At 42.8% G+C, this 21,303-nt stretch overlaps 1 protein-coding gene and 1 long non-coding RNA gene across 2 annotated transcripts in view; one reads left to right on the forward strand and one right to left on the reverse strand.

Annotated features, from left to right (window-relative positions):
• Window positions 1-556: 556 nt before the first annotated feature.
• Window positions 557-21,303, forward strand: part of LOC114774387 (sec1 family domain-containing protein 2-like) — a gene marked incomplete at its 5' end in the record, with an annotated part of 47,311 nt that continues 26,564 nt past the window's right edge. Inside the window, one exon of the mRNA XM_028966300.1 lies at window positions 557-830. Within this exon, the coding sequence (XP_028822133.1) occupies window positions 557-830 (274 nt within the window). The remainder of the gene's footprint in view (window positions 831-21,303) is intronic.
• Window positions 11,622-16,245, reverse strand: LOC114774386 (uncharacterized). The gene is made up of 3 exons (XR_003744803.1): window positions 16,124-16,245; window positions 13,801-13,932; window positions 11,622-11,737 (listed from the first exon to the last, which is right to left on the reverse strand). It is a non-coding gene; the product is annotated as an uncharacterized LOC114774386 (long non-coding RNA).

Below are 21,303 nucleotides of genomic sequence, written 5' to 3' on the forward strand. Positions count from 1 at the left end.
ATGCACCACTGCGAGTCTGCCGTTAAGACATCAAACCAGCAATTCTGTCAACTCCAACACAGATGTCCGTTATAATGACTTTATTTTAAAAATTATATCATAACATGGAATGTATAATCATAAATGGACAGACCTGCTGGTCTAGAACAAGAACATTCAGTGTTCATGTTCCAGTTCCACATCATAAGTCCCTGCAGAGAGTCTCTGTTCCCTGCGCACACACACACACACACACACACACACACACTACACATTCGAATATTCTGTCCGCTTCCTGGAGTGGCCGGTGCTCCCTCAGGAGGAAGATAATGTGTGTTTGTGTTGGGCTGACTAACACTGGGCTTTCTAACAGGCAACTTTCTCATTAAAATGTAATCCATGTGGAGCATCCGCTCACTGATACAGATACAGATACACACACACACACTGTTGTGTCACTGTTGTGTAAAACTCTTGGTTTATGTTGCTTTTACTGTATGTATGTCTTTGACGTGTTTGCTGAAATCCATCTTTCTGTGTATTGCTCTGGTGGGTGATTGTTCCGTGTTTTTTCCAGGCTGTGGGAGACTCGGACCTTGCAGCTGTTCTGAGGCAGGTTCTTCCACTCATAAAGTCAGCCTCCAGCTCTGAGGGTTCTGCGGGTTCTGGGGAGGCTGGCCTGCAGGTGGACGAGTTGCTGGCCATGCTGGTGTTCCTGTACTCTCTCTCCGGGGAGGCGCTGCCTGGTGATGGGGATCAGGAGGAGCGCGTGGAGAGGGAGCTGATTGGGGCGCTCACCTTGCTGCTCACGCAACAGACAAACCTCAGCCCCCTCCTGCAAAGCATCACCGGTGAGTACGGTACACAGCTGCGGAACAGGTCTGGCATAACAATAATGAAATAACTATGAAATCTGCATCAGAAGGTTGCCGGTTTGAATCCCGATCCACCAAGGTGCCACTGAGCAGCTGCCCACTGCTCACCAAGGGTGATGGTTAAAAACAGAGGACACATTTTGTTGTCACCGTGTGATGTTCTTCTTTTTTTTTTTAATACAACCACCTCAGTGGTGCAGAGCAATGCCAGTGACCACCATATCTCACTGGTACAAACAGGCCCGGTCTTAGCCTCGCTACACTGGCTCCATGTCAAATTCTTCCATTTGTTTTTAAATCCCTGAATTGCTCGGCTCCAGCCTATTTGTCATACCTACTCCATTCTTACACTCCATCCCGTTCTCTCAGGTCTCCAGACCAGAGACTATTGTCTGTTCCTCGGTCACCTTACAAGCACAAATGCGACAGGGCCTTTGCAGTGGCCGCCCCACGTCTATGGAATGACCTACCCATCAGTGTCAGACAGGCTCTGTCATTCACTGCGTTTAAATCTCGTTTAAAAACTCACTTTTACACCCTGGCTTTTAGCCCAGTGTGACGCTGTTCTCGTACAGTGTTCTTATGCAGTGTTTTATGTGGCTTCTTATGCAGTCCTTTTTTAATATATATCTGTTTTATTCAACCCCTTGTTTAATTCAAATTGCTGCATGTTTTATTTTATTCAGTTTGTCTTTTGTTCTTAATTTTTAATGAACGTTTTGTCGTAATTTAACTTATTTTTTATTTTAATGTACAGCACTCTGGTCAGCTCCTTTGTTGTGTTAAAGTGCTTTATAAATAAATATGATATGGTATATTCTCAACCACAACACAACATCTGTAATGCAACCATTTCACAGCAGTCATATTTTTTCAAATGGCATGTTGTAGGTCAAGCTCTTCATTTAGTCAATTTTGGGAAATCAAAATAATCCTGGGATCTCAAAGTTACCTTGTCCCATGTAGGGGTCTCTGGCATATGTGTCACTCTAACTTTCATTCCAAGCAAGAGGATAAAGAAGAACAAGTTCTTGTACATCTTATGGACTTCAGAAACAATATTTTGATTAGACATGTATCCCCGCCTTTGTATTCTCAACGCCGGCATCATACTTCCTGCTGATGCCCTCTCGGTGCATGCAACCATTGCACTGTTATAAGCTCGAAATAAACTCTTCATTTCTCTTGGTTTTGAATGTGCACCTTAACTGTGCAATTACAAACTATATCACAGCCATGCCAGCTCATCCCAGAGAACAGGCACTGTACGGTAAAGTCCCCACAGCCAAATATCACAACATGATGTCGACAGTACACGATGTAACCTCTTGGTCGATTTTGACTGTGGACAGAGCTGGAGGGAGTGAGGAGGTTGGACAATTAAAGTAAGTGATAAGAGGAGAGAAAGGGAAGAGGGGGGATATTAGGTTATATCACTGTCTTCCATCATCGGCAGCATTTTATGACACTGGTGCGAATTCAGCACCTTTGCACCTTGTGTGTCAGCAGCACACAGACACACAGCGAGTGAGAGATCGCACTGTGACTATTCTGACAAACGCTGGTGGGAATGATCGCCGAGTAGGAGTGGAGGATCCGACCATGATTCACTCGTTCTTTTGGCTTTCAGACCACTCTTCTCTCCCCCTCTCTCATCTTTTCCTCTGTCTCGTGGAGGGGGGGTTGACAAAAGCCATCTGACTCCTACTAATGGCCAAATCTCTTCTTAAAACCCCCCCTCTGCAGAGCTGTTGTCTTTGGCGAGCTGATTGGCTGGAGGTTTTGGTGATTTCGTGTCTGACTATCATGACTTTTTTTTTTTTTTAATTATTCATGTCCCCTTTTCCCAAAGATTGATAAATGGCTGATGTGGTGCTAGTCTGCAGTCTGTTATCCATGTAGTCTGGTTCTACATTATCCTGTCGAGTCCGAGTGCTCCTGCCTGGACATTTTCTAGCAGAAACGCTCTGGTGAAGCTGTTTTTTAATGGCACTAATGTCGTTTGAAGCGTAGCTCATGTCGCTGCGTCGGGTCTAGCCCCAGATGTGTTGTTTTGTGACGCGCTCGCTTGCCTCCGGGCTATTTTTACAACGGCTCCGCCGCACAGGCTCATCTCAGATCTCCTGCTGGAGGGGAGCGGTGTGCTCCGAAGGACTGCCCTTGATTTCCTCGCCTCCCCTGTGGAGGTGCTGGGGCTGTTAGCCCGAGCGTCTCTCTTCATGGCGGCAGTGTGGCTGCGGGCCAGGCCCGCATGGCCCGGCTCCAGTGCTGCGGATGATGGATGGGCTCTTTACCTCCCCGAGTCGCAGGGTGGGAGACCTTGAGTCTTGCTGCCCGGCCCCTCCCACAAAACTGCTCCACCTCACCGCTGACCCGAGGTCGGTCTTTCTCCCTCTCTCCCTCTATGTGTGTGTGTCTGTGCTGGCTAGTGTCGTGGCCAACACAGCCATTAGACTGCAGGACCCACCCTTTGAAAATGGGTCTCTACGGTAACATATGTAATGCACACTGTCATTTACTGGTCTTGGTTTTATGCTAAGTATGATTTTTACTCTGAACTGATTAAACTTTTAAAAGAACATCAAGGTATATTTCTGTACATTTCATTTGAGAAGGTTTTGTCTTATAGAAAACACTTTTCTTCTTTCTTTCTTTCCTACTTTTTTTAGTGATGAGGAATGTGTCTTGGACTTCCTGCTCTACTTGGCGAATGGAACTCTCTGGCTCAGAGACCGGGCTCATGTTCAAAACTTGACTCTGTGTTATAAACACTTCACTAGAAATTACCCCATCAATGTGCACCAGGTGTGTCTGAGCGGGACGGAGAGAGAGAGAGATGGAGAGTAACATGATGCAGTCGGTTCACTCTGGTAAAATACATGGATTGTGACATTCAGTCCAATTAAAGCAGTCAAATAGAAACCAGACGCGCAGAGGGACCTGGTCGCCATGAGAACGATGTTTTTACTAATACCCCCTTTTCTGTTCCCCTCGACAGCAGGGAGAGTGTGGGGCCTGGTGAACTCAGTCACACACACACACATATACACACACACACATACACAAGGATTGAATAACAGGATAGACACACAAACCCAGAGGAACCAGAACAAACACTGGGAACGGAGGAGATATCTGAGGCTTTGACAAACACACAAACTGAGCCCCAAACACTCATCTAAAAATTGTTACACACACACACACACTGTTAATAATTTCCTTGAGGGAGGTGAATTACAGAGCATCTCTGGACAGAACCACTGACTCAACACCACAAACACTGAGGAATGTGTTCTTCCTGTAAACCTACTTTACCTACGGGCAAAGAGTGCGTATTACTGAGCACACACACGCAGATAAGTGGTTGACTAAAGGAAAACTCATGAAGTTTCTCAGTAAGGTGTCGGGCACCACAAGCTACCTTAGCTAGTGAAGGTGGTTAGATCAGGTGGCTGAAGATCATATCAAAAACATCAAATGGCACTTATCCTGAAAGTGACTCACTTTGTATTCATCCACACATCTGTTTTATCTGTTTGTGGTTAAGATATCATTTTTATGTTGTATGTGTGAAAAATGGGGTGTGATGATGGAGAGATTTTGTTGGGGTGGGAGGAGAGAGGAGAGAAGATGAGGAGGGGGTTGTATTTTAAACGTCTGGTGCACCCCAGCAGAGTGTGAATGAGAGTATGTCTGACTGAAAGTCTGGTTTTAATACCAGGTAGTAGTGTGTGTGTGTGTGTGTGTGTGTGTGAGACTGAGAGAAATAAAGAAGATTTCATAAAGTGAGAGGATATTCACATTTGCTACATTAAGATAGAGATCTGGTTTTAATTAAAGAGAACAGTATCAAAAGATCACAGAAAGTAAATGAACACTCACTCTTTCATGTGTATGTCTGCAGTGTGTGCGCACGCATGCACACACACACACACACACACACACACACACACACACACCCATAGCCTACAGTTGTGGCCAAAATGACACAAAAACTGGTTTTCAGTATCACAGTCTGCTGCTTCTGTTTTTATTATGGCAATTTGCATATACTACAGAGCATTATGAAAAGTGATCAGATGAACTGCAAAGTCCCTCTTTGCCATGAAAATGAACTTAATCACAAAAAACCTTTCCACTGCATTTCAGCCCTGCCTCAAAAGGACCTGCGAGATCATTTCAATGAAGTTAACAAGTTAACCTTAATCAACCATTTATCAGATCATTAAAAATGTCTAGAAGAGAAGTTCAAGTGTTGTCAAGAAGGCTTCAGGGTGGCCAAGAAAGTCCAGCAAGCGCCAGGACCGTCTCCTAAAGATGATTCCACTGCGGGATTGGGGTTCCACCAGTGCAGAGCTTGCTCAAAGACTTTTGGAGGATGGAACAAGTGGTGTCAAGAAGGGAAGCAAATAAGCCGCTTCTCACCAAGAAAAACATCAAGGACAGACTAATATCCTGCATAAAGTACAGGGACTGGACTGCTGAGGACTGGGGAAAAGTTACAAAATTATCGTCACTGAGATTGTCCAGCCACGACTGTGCTAGGAACTGTAACTTCTCTTTGCATGGCCTGCCCCCATTCAGGGAGACTGAAGGTGATTGGTTGTGGCTGTTTTTTCTTTGATTGATGTTGATTGGCTGATATTGACTAATGAGGGTTTTTTCCCCCCGCGCTCCGTGTCGTTACCATAATGCTGTTGGCAGAGCTCCACTTTAGTCAATAAAGAGATGCAATAGTTACAGTTCTGAGTCGTGCTTTGTGTTTTTGCAACCACTCGTGGCTGTGTGTGTGTGTGTGTGTGTGTGTGTGTGCGCGCGCGCGCTGGGGTGTAACTCATTAATTGAAGTGTGTGGGGTGTACGTAGCGTGCATGTACACCAGTAGGTATAACTGTCTGGCCATGTTCCCTCTGGAGTCTGTGACCCCAGATTTGCTGGAAGTGCTCGGTCCCCAGCCAGCCACATTCTGCCCCCATTTGCTTATTTATTTCCTCCTCTTAAAAAGGCCCTTTGGGATTTTACCACTTTTTTTTTTTCCCCCAAATAGGCAAACCCAGCAGTTTCATGAGTTTCAGTGCAGTGGCACCACGGGAGAGATATACAGATATACAATATCAGTCAACCATCAACGGAAATGAAGACTCTTCTTTCTGGGGAAAAACAGAACAACAACCTGTTTTAGCCCATTGTACCTCGATCCAAGATATTAAACTTGAAGAATTAGTCTTATGCATTCAAAGGTTTTTTGTCGTGTGAAGTGAGCATTTATTAATATTATAGAAAGGCTTGCAAATAACAATTTAAACATTTACACTTAGGGTTTTACTCATTTTTGTTCGAGTTTTTATGGCTGTTTAATTGTGCGGGGACAGCATATTTACAGTTATATACAAGCTGTATACTGACTGAATACTTTACATTCAATTTGTGTCATATCATCAGTGTTATTCCAAGGAAAGATGTAATTAAATATTTACAGACATGTGAGTGGTGTACTCACTTTTGTTAGATACTGTCGACCCCACTTCATACCGTTGTGTCTCTGAGCAAGACACGTGTCTCCAGGGGACTGTCCCTGCAACTACTGATTATATGCTACTCTAGATAAGGGTGTCTGCTAAATACCGCAAATGTAAATGTAAATTTAGTAATGCTTATGAAAGGTTATTGTAGATTGTATTATGTAATTACCCAGAAGTTCTTCATTCCTTTCTGAAAATGCCATGTTTGTCAGTGATTCATCTGGAGTTCATTTTATGTCTTCACTGTTTCGCTAGTGGACATAGAAATGGAGAACGTGCAGCATTATGCTTTCAACTTCACTCTGTGGCCTCCAGCCTGATTCTTCATCTTGCTTCCTGTGTATGACGGCCCTTCTAGCAGCTGACAAGTTTCCATTCACAATTTTGAATTTACCCTGTTTGCAGAGTCTCTCATGCATCATTGTAGTATAGATTGATGCTGATGATTGTTGATTTCATTTAATAGTTTCCCTTGTTAATTGATTTGGATTTTAGTAGCCATCTTTGGTCAATAACTGCGTACTGTGTGTAAGGACTGAATCAGAATAGTGCCTTGACCTGAGTTTAACATTTAATTTTGGGCAGTTCAGAGGCTCTGAATCTGCATTTGTTGAGAACTCTGGGTTACAAAATTTAATCATTTGTCTAACATGGTCATTTGGGATTGAGAGTAACAGGATGTCAAGATTTTTCTCTCACAAATACACGATTGTGTACACACACACACACACACACACACACACACACACACACACACACACACACACACACACACACAAACTCATTCTGCTGGGTTTAGTACCCAGAACTAATCACGGAAGACAACAGAAGACTTAGGCCCCCTGCAGTGCATTCTGGGAGGTCCTTTGCGGCTTTTTTGTTGTGATCTTGGGAAGATCATTGTTAGGTCTGTCATCTGTCATGAAAGGCCTGGCAGTCCAGAGTTTGTGTTCATGTATATCTTGTTAATCTGCACACTATCATATTTCTGGGACCGAATTTATCTTTTGAACCCTTTAATTGCCTCTGTGTATGCGTATGCCTGGCTGTGTGTGTGGCTTTGCGCGGGTGTGTGTCATTGTGTGTTTTCACAGCTACAGTTTCACAGTTGCATGTGTATATATAGAGAGGGGATGAAGAGGTTTTGGGGGTGGGGCACCGGGTTCAGCTTTGCATGGTGATGGGGCACAGATGGAGGTTAAGGACAAGCTCATTCCTGATCAGGTACTGGTCTGTGGTGGTTAGCAGGAAAGCATGTTAGCATGTCACCGTGGACCAACCGGTCTCGGATGGGAGCAGTCAGGCCACAGATCCTCTGTCGGTTTGTTTGCCATCTCGCCGGAGGTTGGTTTCGAGAACCCAGCGATGGCAAGGGAAGAGAACCTCCCCAGTGTGGCTGTTTAAGTTGGCCTTGCTGCTGAGTGGACAAAGCGGGTTTTTCCTTTATTTTTTCTTCTCTTACAGCTCTTTCATTCCTCTGTTGATGCGTTCTGCACTTTCTTTTCATTTTACTGTCGATGGCCGGTTTGTGAATGAGGCCTTGTGTCCTTTTACTGGAAGTGCTGTAAGTAACACCGACCAAGAACACAACCTCACAGCAGCAATTTCTGCAGCAATTTCTGCCCCCAGCGCCTATTACATGTTGACTTGGGGTACACATGCCTCCTGGCCGCTCGAGTTTGCTTCTCTACTTCGCATGGCCTCAGATTCACATGCAGGAGACTGGGAGGAAATGAAAGTTTATGCTGCAATCAGAGGGAAATTACAATTTTGTTCTGTGTGTTAATTGAAGGATATTAAACGAGGCAGAGGACAAACAGGACAGGGGACAAATACTTCTCCCATTGTGTGCGTGTCTTTCCAGTAATCTAAGAGGACCAAGTGTTCACATTAAAATTTCAGCAAAAAAAATTGTTCTGGACCTAAGACGCATAAACCTTAAGTGTTTTAAACTTTTATGAATAGGGAGTATGTACAGGATGTTACACAAATTATAAGACATGTTGTTCTAGGTCCTTACAAAGATAGTAGATTGTGAGTAGATTTTGTGTGTGTGTGGTGCAGCCTCTCTGGGGTGAGTAAGGTTTTGTGACGAATGCCTTCAGCACTTATTTTACAACAGGAAATGCTTCAAATCGTAAAAGAGCTACACACACACACACACACACACACACACACAGATCCAGGGAGATGTTTTCAGGGGGATGTGTCCACACATCCTTAAAAACAACCCCCCCCCTTTACCGTCGCTAGTCTTGCTCCAGTTCCTGTGGGTGCTTAACTCTCACTTTCCCCCAACTGTCCTCTCCCTCTGAGGGACTGTCCCTTGCCCCCACACACGTCTCATTCTTGTGGTAATTGTCCCCTGAGGATTTGCTGTCTCAGGCTCATGCCCTCTGTCCCTCTCTGAGGGCCGCCCCCTTGGCCTCACACACTTCTGGCGTCTGTCACTCTGTCTGACTGGAGAAGCTCAGCTCTGTCATAGTCTATCAACTCAGTGCTAAATAAATGAATAAAAACAAATAAAGAACGAAGTACCGAAATCTAATCATGAGCACCATAGCCGAATGTCAGCCGTGTTTCTGTATACAGGATATACAGTTTTCCCATCCATGCTCAGCTCGGCAGCTCTCCATTTAATAGTCATTTTTTTCATCCTCCTGCATAACTGTCATCATAATATTGCATAACTTTCTTCACATTATACCACATGAAAAGAGCCAGGCTGGAACAGCTTGATGCCCGTGGAAGGTGTGTGTAACAGTGGCACGGATCCAACTGTCTGTTTCAGCTCGGCTCTCATTTTCTTTTTCTTGGCTCTGGCTTGTTCTTACACAGACATGAGACTTGGTTCATTCCACCAAGGTCTCATTTCACCACAGAGGACAGTTTGTTGTGTGTGTGTGTGTGTGTGTGTGTGTGTGTGTGTGTGTGTGAAAATAAATATATATATATATTTGTTTCGCGTCTTGTGTACTCTCACGCATGCCTGATTAAATTCAGTGTCACGTCAGTCAAGGCAAGCAGCTTTGCTCAGCAAGACGCCAGAGCGAGGCACTGGGCCTGTTCCTCGGTAATTGCTTTGTTTGTGTGCCTGCCCGTCAATGCACAGAAACGTCTCGTGATCAGCATGATGAGCGCAGCGCTGTTTCAATAAATTGTCGATTATTGTTAAATTCAATGTCGACAGCAAATCAGCTCGAACCTGACCTAGACAATGCAGTACCTGTGCAAACTAAACTAACTTTTATTTATTTTAAAGGCTACACGTGTGCGAAATGATCAAGTACGTCACTTAAAACCATGCAATTTAACAAGATAGAGTAATTCTAGTCATGGATCATAGTCAAGGGGTTTCACTTTGAAAGGGCTGAAGTGGCTCAAAAGTTGATAATCTGCAAATTATCTGACGTAATTTGACATTGTACAGACTACCGGAACCGCTCACAAAGCGTGCGAAGTAGGGTATTTAACTGTAATACGACTCAATTATTTTTAATGTCTAAGCACAGGGGCAGTAAAGCAACAATGAAATGTGATACTGATACTAATCGAGCAACACGAAGTAAACTGCACAGGTCATGGGTGTTTCTACTCAGTAATTCTTTGACTACTTTGTTTAATGTTTTTACTGTAGGTTTAAGCATGATCAGTTCTCCTAGAACAATTTTTGTCAATATGTTACCATATGATCTATTAGTGACACTTGTGTTTTTGGCCAATATTACCAAGTGACCCTTCATACTTTAAAGGTAGAAATGTTTATACCTTCTACAATGCTCATATTTATTAATGCGGAGCCCATTGTCAATAATGAAGTAAGGTGATAATGCATTTATACTGCATGTTTTTGTAAGGTGGATGATAGGGCCAACCCTTTTAAAAATGCTGCTATTTCCTTCCCAAAATTAATATTTATGCTCACTTTTAAAATTTGTTCAAACAAAACATTTACATTTACGGCATTTGGCAGACGCCCTTATCCAGAGCAACTTACAACGTGCTTTCAAGTTACCATTGATGAAGAGATCAATTTCGGTTCACTAGGACCCCCAACTATGAATACAATCTTTTTATTCACTCTGTTGTAGATTCTGTACACAAGTTCGATAATAAGAAAGTTACAAGTTAATCTAAATATTCTTTAGAGAGGAAGGTCTTGAGCTGTCGTTTGAAGGTGCTCAGTGACTGAGCTTTTCTGACCTCGAGGGGAAGTTCATTCCACCACAGAGGGGCCGAGACGGAGAAGAGTCTAGGTGTCTTCCTTTTACCTTTAGCGATGGAGGGACCAGGCGAGCAGTACTGGAGGCTCGGAGTATACGAGGTGCAGTGCGAGGTGTAATAAGGGCTGTGAGGTAGGATGGTGCTACTCCATGTTTGGCTTTGTAGGCCAGCATCAGTATTTTGAACCTGATGCATGCAGCTACTGGGAGCCAGTGGAGGGAACGTAGCAGAGGGGTGGTGTGGGAGAATTTGAGAAGGTTGAAGATCAGTCGTGCTGCTGCATTTTATAGTAGTTGTAGAGGTCGGATGGTACATAGTGGTAGACCAGCTAGAAGGGAGTTACAGTAATCCAGTCATGAGATTACTAAGGACTGAACTAGTAGTTGGGTGGCCTGGGTTGACAGATAAGGGCGGATTTGTCTGATATTGTAGAGAAGGAATCTACATGAGCGGGAAAGGTTGCTGATGTGAGTCGAGAAGGAGAGTTGGTTGTCTAGACACAGACACAAAACCTGTCTCTCACTCACTTTTGTTCTTGATAAATTGTTATATAATTGTTTTAAATTACCATGATCACCTAACATGTGTTTCTTTTGTAACGAAAACCCTAATAATGTTTGTGCTAGTATGCTAATATGAGTTCATGAAAATGGTCTCCTGAGTGCTGCCTCTTCATCGCCAGTGTCAGCGTGGCCTGTTTGTCAGATGGAAACCTTCCTCCCTTTCTGATCCACGCCGCTCTGTCTTTCTTTCCCTCTCCACTGGCCAGGTCATTTCCTGTGCGGACGCCTGGAGTTGATCAAACCCGAACCCTCCTCCTCCATGTGCCCCTCAGCCTCTCTGCTCTCTTTTCAGTCTTCAGATGTTGCTTAAGTTTCACCTCTCCCCATCAGAGCCCTTCATTTGCATGTTCATTTCTTAATTTTTGCCAAAGAGAAACATCGAGTAAGGTGTGTTGATCAGGGCCATGATGAAGCTGCAGGATGTTAGAGCTTCTTCGGGGTCATGCTTCTCACCTCGGGGCGTCAGTTGATTGATTGTCCCGTCTGTACCTGCAGCATCGCTCCGCTCACGTCCGTTTTTTCCCCCCTCACTTCGCCGCTCCTGTCCTGCTTCATGTCTCCTGCTCTGCTCTGAGCTGAAGGATGGAGTGGAAGTAAAGAGGAGAGATAGTGGCGGTCAGCCTGTGTCTGAATCAGGTCTCTGGTTAGTGTTGAGCTTGGCAGGATTATCTCTGGGTGTGTGTGTGTGTGTGTGTTTTGGGACATATCATGAACTGTACTACATTTTATTCTGTGCACGTTTTTATCTTATTGTCTAAAGAAGTAGAATTGGGGACAATAATGGTTTATTTTACCTGCTTTCATTAAAAGAGAATGAGCATAAATCAGCTTTCGCTTACTGAGTTGAGGTCTGTTACAGAAAGGTAATTTACAATATACTGTACATAATGTAATTTCTCTTGGTCTAATCATGTGTCTGTGTGTGTTTTTTTTTTGTTGTTTTTTTTTGTTTCTTTAAAAATTTTCTGTAGTCAGATCCAAATGTCTGATAAGATGAGAACAGAGTTCCTTCTCACTCAGGCTGAGGGTTTATTAAACTCTTCCCAATAGTTTTCATTTTATTACCACACTTCATTCTCACTTTTTAAATGTTGATGATCGTATGTTTAATTGTGCTGCTGACTATGCCTCATGTTTATACCTATATCATTGATTCTCAGCTTCACCATGGCATGCTCTTCTCCTGTGGCAGGCAGGACTTCATGTCGGCCTACCCTTAACCATGTTCACCCTTAACGCCGCAGCTTAAACCGGGCATAGACATAATGTCTTTTAAATTCATTCACATTTGTAGTTAAGACTCGGGGACACAATGGTAGTAAGTGGGGGTCACCTTGTGACTTTGTGGTCATGTGGTTCATAGGTGAGTGTCTAACCCATTAGACCACTACCAATTTGGCACACCTGGGTGCTTTAATACTTTTGTTCGCCTGAAACCTGGATGGTTTAATATAAAGTGTTTTCTATGTTGTACCTATAAAAACTAGAGACTCTGGCCTCTGCTCTCATATTCTTGTCTTCAGTGCCCAACAAAAAGGACTGGCTTGGCTTTCTTCTTCTGGTACTTTTTATGGGGTTCATTTAATGTGTAATAAATGTTCCGCACATTGAGTCCAATTTGATATTATCATTGATATTAAAATTTAATTGTCTCAGGGACAAACCGTGTTGGTCCTTCATTACAGCATGCCTGCAGCTTCTGAAATCAGTCTGTTTTACTTCCCACCAGACCAAATCAAATCAGCCAACTTGGTCCGGGAACCACGACCTTTCATTCCTGGCTGCTGTTCAGCTCCTTAAATCTCACCTCAGACCTTTTTAGCCTAGTTCAGACCCCTTCAGGCCATTCCTGTGCTCAGCTGAGCATTTCTAAAGAGCCCAACTGTCATCTTTTAATTTCCCCTGGACTCAGTCCTCAGAATAACCACCAGTGTTCTTTATTAGAAATATGATTCTAATTTACAAGCTTCCTCTTTCTCGATGTCTCTCCCTTTCTCCCCACCCTGCCCCCAAATTTCTTGCCTTTTTTGCTTTCATTCTTCAATTTTTCTGTTCCTCCTTCTGATGCATACATTAATAGATTTGTGTTCTTCTGACCACCTTCATCCTATAATTGAATGGTTTATCAGGTGACAAAATCTCCACCCAACTCATCTATGGGAGAGTTTTCATACGCCACAATAGCCAGCAAGTCCAGGTCCAGGACCGCTGTTTATGAGGAATTGATAAGGATATGTTCTGATGATACTTTGCATCCCTTCTAATAACTTCAATATCCGTGCTTCAGCATTCAGGTATTTAACTCTATAGACAGCCCAGCTGCCTAAATGACCAAATCTTACCTGATGCTGAAATTTCATTTCATTTCTCACCCATAACCACTCTAGTATCAGTTAATTGATTTTAGTTCACTAATGAATTTGGTAGAATTACGGCAAAAAAGCAGAGTTCACTCAGCCATCCACACACATTTATAGACAAATGTTCTTTTCACATCTTCACATGTGTGTCTCAGGTGTACACAGTGGGCCTCTTTGCTTGACTTCATGGTCAAGAGGCTGAATTCTCGCACACACACACACACACACACACACACACACACACACACACACACACACACACACACAATGCCTCTGACCCAGTTGGAGCTACAGTTCTCGTCAGTTTCGACACACGCGCGTTCTGGCCTCTCAGCGGTTTCACGGTGCAGTGATGTCTCTGTGGCTGCAGGCAGCAGGAACATGCTGAGCTCTTCTGCTGAAGATCCCCCCTACAGTTGGAAGAAATGCATCTTTTAGTTTAATTTGAAACCCTCTGGAGCTTTAAAAAATAGATTTTCAGTGACAGACCACAAGTATGAGTTTAGAATTTAAGTCAAAGACGTTAAAGATTGTCAAAAACGTGTGTTCCAGAGAAACGTACTGATGTTATCATGTTTTTTCTAAAATTGAATTCATTAATGCAGTAACATATAGAATTCAGGCCTTGTTTTTCTTCTGTGGTGAGCTTCCTGTGGGCTGCAGCCTTTCTAAGCATTCAGTAATGTAGAGCTGCATCATGGGACATGTCCATACCATGACCTAACACAATAAAGATAGAAATATTGATTGATTGTGAATAATTGTTTTCTACCATATAAATACAGCTATTATACAACTACTATACCTGTATTGCACCCCCCACACTCTTAATACAAGCACACACCGACATGGCCTGAATGTTCCCAGGCTTTCTGCAAGGTCAGTGTGGTTTCATCGTGGTTTCAATCACAAACAAACATAACTAAACTCCCCAGCACTAATGCAGCCCAGGAGCGGCAGACGACCACCAGAACCAGTCACCCCCCTACCCTCCCCAGTTCATCTCAGAGCAGCAAGCACGCAGTCTGTCGCTGACCCTTCTTCTACATGTTGTGACCTCCTGTTACAGACCATCAGAGGAACAAAGGTGAACATTCTCAACTTTCTCCTTTCCAACAGTGTGTGTGCGCTTCCGTCTCCTTTTTGTTGTTCCTACCTGACTGGTTTCTCTGATGCACTTACGTACTTGCATTTAATTTGGGATCGGATGTGGCTTTCGGATTTTACTTGATTCATTTTTTTTTATTCCGTTTTTAGAATGTCCTGTCCATTTGAAATAAGTGGAACTGGACAGAAAATATGGGGAAAAAAAGGAGAATATGCCCACATATTTTTGTACTCATCCACTGTGCATCCCCTGTGCATAGTTAAATAAATTATAACACAAATATTGCCAAAACTTTTATATAAAAATGTGCAGCATATGTCCAGTACACATTTACAAATTTAGTTTTTATGAATCGCATATAGTGGAAAGTAAGTTCAACCATTATAAGTTATTAGGTTATAACATTTTTAGTATGTTATAACATTATTAACCATTTTAGCACAAAATCTGGAGTCCTTGGCTGTGTGGTTAAAGGGTGGGGGATTAAACCTCTTCACATAATAACCTGAGGGCCCTCCGAAATCAATTAAGGAGCTACTAATTTTAATTGGAATTGGGATTGATTAAATTGGTAGAGCTGAAGTGGCTCTGGTGTCTACAGGCAAAAATGTTGTTTCCTCTTATGCTCCAAAAATGAAAAATGCCCCATCTGCTTGTGCATTTACGTTTTTAAACATTTTTAACCTTAGTGTGATGTCTATGTAGTGTGAGCTGGATTTTTATTGGCTGCCGGGCTCGGGGTTTAGACATTCAGGTGTGTCAAAGTACAACAGACGACTTCAATCAGTTGACCTGGAGGCTTTTTTTGCCATTTTCTCATTTTCCTTCTCTCTCCCCACTCGTATTCTGTATGGAATCCTTGCACTGCATGTGTGCAGGACTCAGTGAGACTGTGCTTTTGAGTGTTGGGCCCCTGCAGATGTTCTGAAGAACCCAGTAGGAGAGCGAGGTTTAAGAGATGACAGGATGGAGCTAGGTTTGATTGAGTGTGTGTGCGTGTACATGTGCATGTGGTACTAGGGTTATTTAACACGGTTAATTGTCTGGAGATGTTTGTGTGACTTTTTGTTTTGACTTTTTCATGCATGTATTCAAATGTGTGTGTTAAAATTACTTTTGGTGTGTGTTTACGTGTTTCTTGTTCATTCATTCATTAGCTGGAAGATGCGTGCTAGTGTCCTAATGGGGGCGGGGTATTGTGCATTCATGTTAATCATGACAGTATCTGCAGGGGGGGTTTCAGGCAGAGGGAAGCTCTTCATGTCCCTCTGTCTCCTCCCAGGCAGCCCGATCTCAGCCGGCACCCCGCACACATGCCCGCAGTTCAGCGGCTTGGTTTTAATTAGCTGAAGAGTGGAGTTTGGTCTGGCAACAGAATGTAATCTCACACTGACTTAGCAGCGATGTGCAGCCCAACAAATGCCAGTGTAACACGGACGCATGCACACACACAAACACCGGGGCAAATCGCCAGACTGCCATCTTTAACTCACGGCTTGTGCTCCAGTGGATATTTAGTGTCTGAGCAATGTTCAGCTCAAGGTTTCTCTGTCCGAGTCCTCCAGTTTTTCCTTTCAGTCTGAATATGCTTTGTGAGCCTGCATGTGGAGTGTCCATCCTGCTTCTGTCCCGCAGATCTCCTTTTTTTTTTTTTTTTTTTCTCTCTCTCTCTCTCTCTCTCTCTCTCCCCCCATCTTTCTATGATTCATTTGACTCTGTTGTGTTCTCAATCCCCAAGTGGCTCTTGGCTCAATCTGCTCCAATCATCTTTCTGTTCCACAGCCTATCAGATATCACAAATGCAGGCATTTGCTGTCTAATAAGAAATTCCAGCTTTCAGAAGTTTTATAGGAAGTGAAATGTTTCCATGAATTCTGTGATTATATTCTTCTTTCTGTTGTATTACAGTTTTTTTTCCTCCCTTTTCCCATTTTGTAAACAATGCGATATGATTTTCTGTTTTGCATTTATGGTCACTGAAAGCTCTCTGAGATCCCATGAACTCTCTGAGGACAAACATCTGGAGACGGCTTACAGAATCAGGAAAAAGGGACGATGGCTGCTGAGAAGGAGTGTATGTGGATCAGAAGAAGTGGGGGACTGGGCGAAGGATGGAATGAAGGCCAAGAGGAGGACATGTTTCCTCACCATGTGTGTAGAGTAAATTTACCACATCTGGCCACGTTTTTTTTTTTTTTTTTTTTTTTTTTTTTTTTTTTTTTTTTTTTTTACTATAATCTGAATTTGCGAGAAGACAGAGTGACGCTGATCTCCCTCAGGAAAATTAAACAGAACAGGATGGTTTGGGGGAGGAGTGTTACTCCCTTGTGTAACAGTGCCCTCTTGTGGCTAAGAAAGTGACTTTAGAAACACTTATAATCAACTTACATTTACAATTCACAGCATTTATCAAACGCCCTTATCCAGAGCATCTTACAATCAGTAGTTACAGGGACAGTCCCCCTGGAGACCTGAACCTGTTTCTATCTGTGATTTTGGTGTTCTGTTTCTTAGCTAATAGGTTACTACTATCACTTAACTTGTTTGTGCTGTACTTAAAACAACTGGTTATGTAGTAAATACCGTGCTTGGAAACAGCTTTCCTATGTAAGTTAAAAGCTGGAAATTACAGTTTGTGTGTGTTTAATTTCTTCATATTAGCAGAACCAAGAAATCCACAATGCCAATTCTTTCCATCGAGAAGTGGAGGAAAAGATGTTGGACGCACAGTCAAAGATTGATCCAAGTACAATACGCTGCTGATTACTCAATATCCGCAACAGGGTCACTTTTGCACTTTGGGAGTGGTGCACTTCTTCTGCCAGTTAATATAACAGCAAGTGCATCCACAGCCAAGAATCACTGAGCTGTCCTCTTAGGACTGTCCCAAATGCCTGACCTGTCAGTTTATATCATGGGAACGCTATGCTGAAACTCAAACCTGTGCTTCATTCTGAACTGCACTCAGTCTAACACAGTTAGTCCAACTAATACAATAATATATTTCCAACTATGTTGTGTTACATAACATAGTTACTATAGGCATAGTAATATAGTCATAACCATCATAACCTTATATTTAGATAAAACTTCATTATTCAGTGATGTAGCCTTGTACGGGTCAGTACTTTTCTCAGTGGAAAGTGAAACCAGGTCTGTGTGTGTGTGTGTGTGTGTGTATGTGTATAGATGGTTTCCAATGATGCTGTTGGGAGTTTCTTGGATCAGTTATTTGCTAGCAGGGGAGAGGCAGAGTCAGGATGTCATAAATATAACCTTTGTGAAGAGCATAGGAGGATTTGGTATTGCAGAGAACATATGACCTGTTTCTCTCTCTCTCTCTCTCTCTCTCTCTCTGTGTGTGTGTGTGTGTGTCTGTAAACAACAGCTTCCTCCCTGTGGGTAAAGCACCACCTGGAACTTACATTACAACACATCAGCAAACAACATGTGGCCTGTAACAGAGACATGCCTATCTTGTACTGCACATGCACACACAAGTATCCTTTCACATTTAGCCCATGAATAAAAAATAAGCATTCTTATTACTCAAACATAGAAACAACTATTAATTTATTTAAATAGATCATTTGAACACATAGTAATCCCTCTACTGCATGATTGTTTTTTACCAAACTCGATAATCATCAGAGATTCCAGCAGCATTTCAGTACAGACAATAATGTTAGTGCCAGTAATTGAATAGTCATGCATAGGTGGTTATTCTATCGCCACGATCACAGATCTCCTCTGGGTGGCACTCTTGCTCAAAAATACAACCATATTACTGCTACAGTGTCCTTTGCTTTATTCTTGCGAATTAGTCTGCCTGTTCTGCCATTTCACAGTAAATTTTTACAGTCGAAAGAGGTGATTCATGGAATCCAATAAGGATGTTATTAACACAATACTTTATCATAATACAGATATTTTAAAATTCAACTAGATTAGAGGCAGTTTGTCATTTGGTGTCAAAAACCTTAATTTTGCATTCAGCTTAGACAATGCTGAATGCTAGTTACAGTTGAACTGTTCAGCATTTCTGTCTTCTGTGACTGCATAGTCATACTGCACAGTTTCTAGTCTATTCTAGTACTATGCTGTAGGGGGCAACCTGTGCTAAGTCCAGGCATGGCAGAACTGACTAATTGTTTTCCCCCACCTCTGTTTCAGTTTCCATGGCTGACAATACGGGGTTCCTGCGGTCATTAGAAACCTGGAAAAGTCATGGAATTTGAAAAGAGAATTTTCCATATTTTGGAATATGAAATAAACATAAAGTTATGGAAAAGGTTGAAGTTGGATTGACATATGAATGTATAATCAGGTACATATTTCCCATAAAACTGTGTGAGAAACATTTTTCTAATTGTACAGCTACAATGTTTAAAACTGCAGCAAATGTATGGTCATGAAAATTTGACTTTGGGTAAAAAGCCATGGAAATGGCTTTCTAAAAACTTGTAAGATCCCTGCAATAGTTGTAGTTCTGAAATCAGTCTTGAATGGCAGAGTGACTGCTACAAGTTCCTCTTGCTTTCCAGAATTGTGGAACAGTATACAGTAAACATATTTGCTGTGCCACATGGGGCAGTGGTGGCCTAGCGGTTAAGGAAGCAGCCCCGTAATCAGAAGGTGCCACTGAGCAAAGCACCGTCCCCACACACTGCTCCCCGGATGCCTGTCATGGCTGCCCACTGCTCACTCAGGGTGATGGGTTAAATGCAGAGGACAAATTTCACTTTCTGTCTTTTGTGTTTGGTGTGTAGTCCGAAAGTACATATCTTGAGTGGATAGGGACCACAGCTTTTCCTCGCTGTAGGCTATTTCCTGTGATGCTGTTGGGAGTTCCTTGGACCAGTTGTTTCTTAGCAGGGGACAGGCAGAGTGAGGATGTCATAAATTATGCACATGATTCTGTCTTCGTTCATGTTGTAGATCTCAGGAGCCATAATGTCATGACTGTTGAATACTGCCTTTATTAACCTTTACATCCAAACAAAGAGTAAGGCAACATGTTGTTGCATATATGAAATGAAGTGAATTGTGATGAGCGTTCATGAAATGCTCATCTTCCTTTTTTCGTGAATGTTTTTTGTCATTGTGATACACAGCAAAGCCCACAGTGACACAAAATGTGTCCTCTGCTTTTAACCAATTGCCCTCAGTGAGCAGTGGGCAGCAATGAAAGGTGCCCGGGGAGCAGTGTGTGGGGACGGTACCTTGCTCAAGGGGCCCTCAGTGACACCATAACAGTTCAGGGTTTGCTGTCCTAGCTGTTAGGCCACCACATTTTAAAGTACGTCTGAAGATACTCTAAAACAGTAGTTGCCAACCTTTTTTTCCCCTGAAACCCCTATTAATACAAACGTACAACATGCGAAACACTTTCCTGAATCACCAAAACAAATTTACATATTAGCGAATCATACAGTACTATGTACTATTGGTACTATAGATCAGAAGTTTGTTTTGGCTGAGCAATCATTTAAGTGCGATCTCGAGCCAACCCGAGTCCAACTAAACTGATAGAAATTGAGTACGGACCCGACCCATCTCGGGCCAAGATTTTCAGCTCTAGTCTATATAGCATATAGGATTATACAGAGTTTGGCTGTGTTATTGGGATTTTATACAGTTAATGTTTACTGATATAATTTTGGTAACCTCAGCACAAAATACAATTCTGCCCTATAACACCATGGAGCCCTTTGTCATAAGATCCTGCTCATTAATGCATTCACTCACTCAGGGCCGCGGCTTCCACAACCCATACCAGGACACTGGTCACAGGGTGGGAACTCACCGAGGGCGGGCCTCCAGCACACCCAAACACACACGCACACACACACTATTCACTTACACCTACAGACAATTGTGAGTCACCAAACCACCAAGTGTACATGCCTTTGGATGGCAGGAGGAAACCGGAGAACCTGCTGAAAACCTGTGCCAACACTGGGAGAGCATTAAAATTTTGACCACACAAGATCCGAGCCGGTAGCCGGGATTCAAACTCACAATGCTGGAGGTCTGCCCTTGTGTCAATGTTACTTGTCAATGTGCACATGTGTAGATGATGTCATGTCCATGTGTTGACTCCACTTGATTGACTCTATATATAGTCTAGTTAGTTAGTACATGCCGGGAATGAATGGCTCGTGTGTAGTGAAGTCATCCAGGGTATCTGCAGATACTTGAAGAATCTTAAAAAGTCTTAAATTGGATTTTCCAAAATTAAGGCCTTAAATATCATTAAAACCGCCATCATTTTCCAGTTTTGTGTGTGGGTGATAGCCTTTTTCAGATTTGCACATTAGCAGCTCTGAATGTAGAGCAGTGATGGTCAACTGGCAAGCCACATCCGGCCCGCCAGAGCTTTCCATCTGTCATCCGTTACCCCTTTTCCACACACACATACACACACACGATTTGCAATTAAAGGACGTCGACTGAGATTTTTTTCCAAAATCAAATGAAATCTGTCAGTAGTCTGCTAGTCACTGCGCACTTCCAAGTTTACTAGGTGCCATGTGAACATGGAAATGACACTTGCCCCTTGTGGCTTGCAGGTACAGGTAATATGAGAATTACTTAAGATAATATGCCATTAATTTTGTATTTTAGAACAGTATCTAGTCCCCACAGTGTCTGCCAAGAAAAACTCTTGGTA

Source organism: Denticeps clupeoides, unplaced genomic scaffold (genome assembly GCF_900700375.1).
Source record: "Denticeps clupeoides unplaced genomic scaffold, fDenClu1.1, whole genome shotgun sequence".
In the NCBI taxonomy this organism is placed as follows: Eukaryota; Metazoa; Chordata; class Actinopteri; order Clupeiformes; family Denticipitidae; genus Denticeps; species Denticeps clupeoides.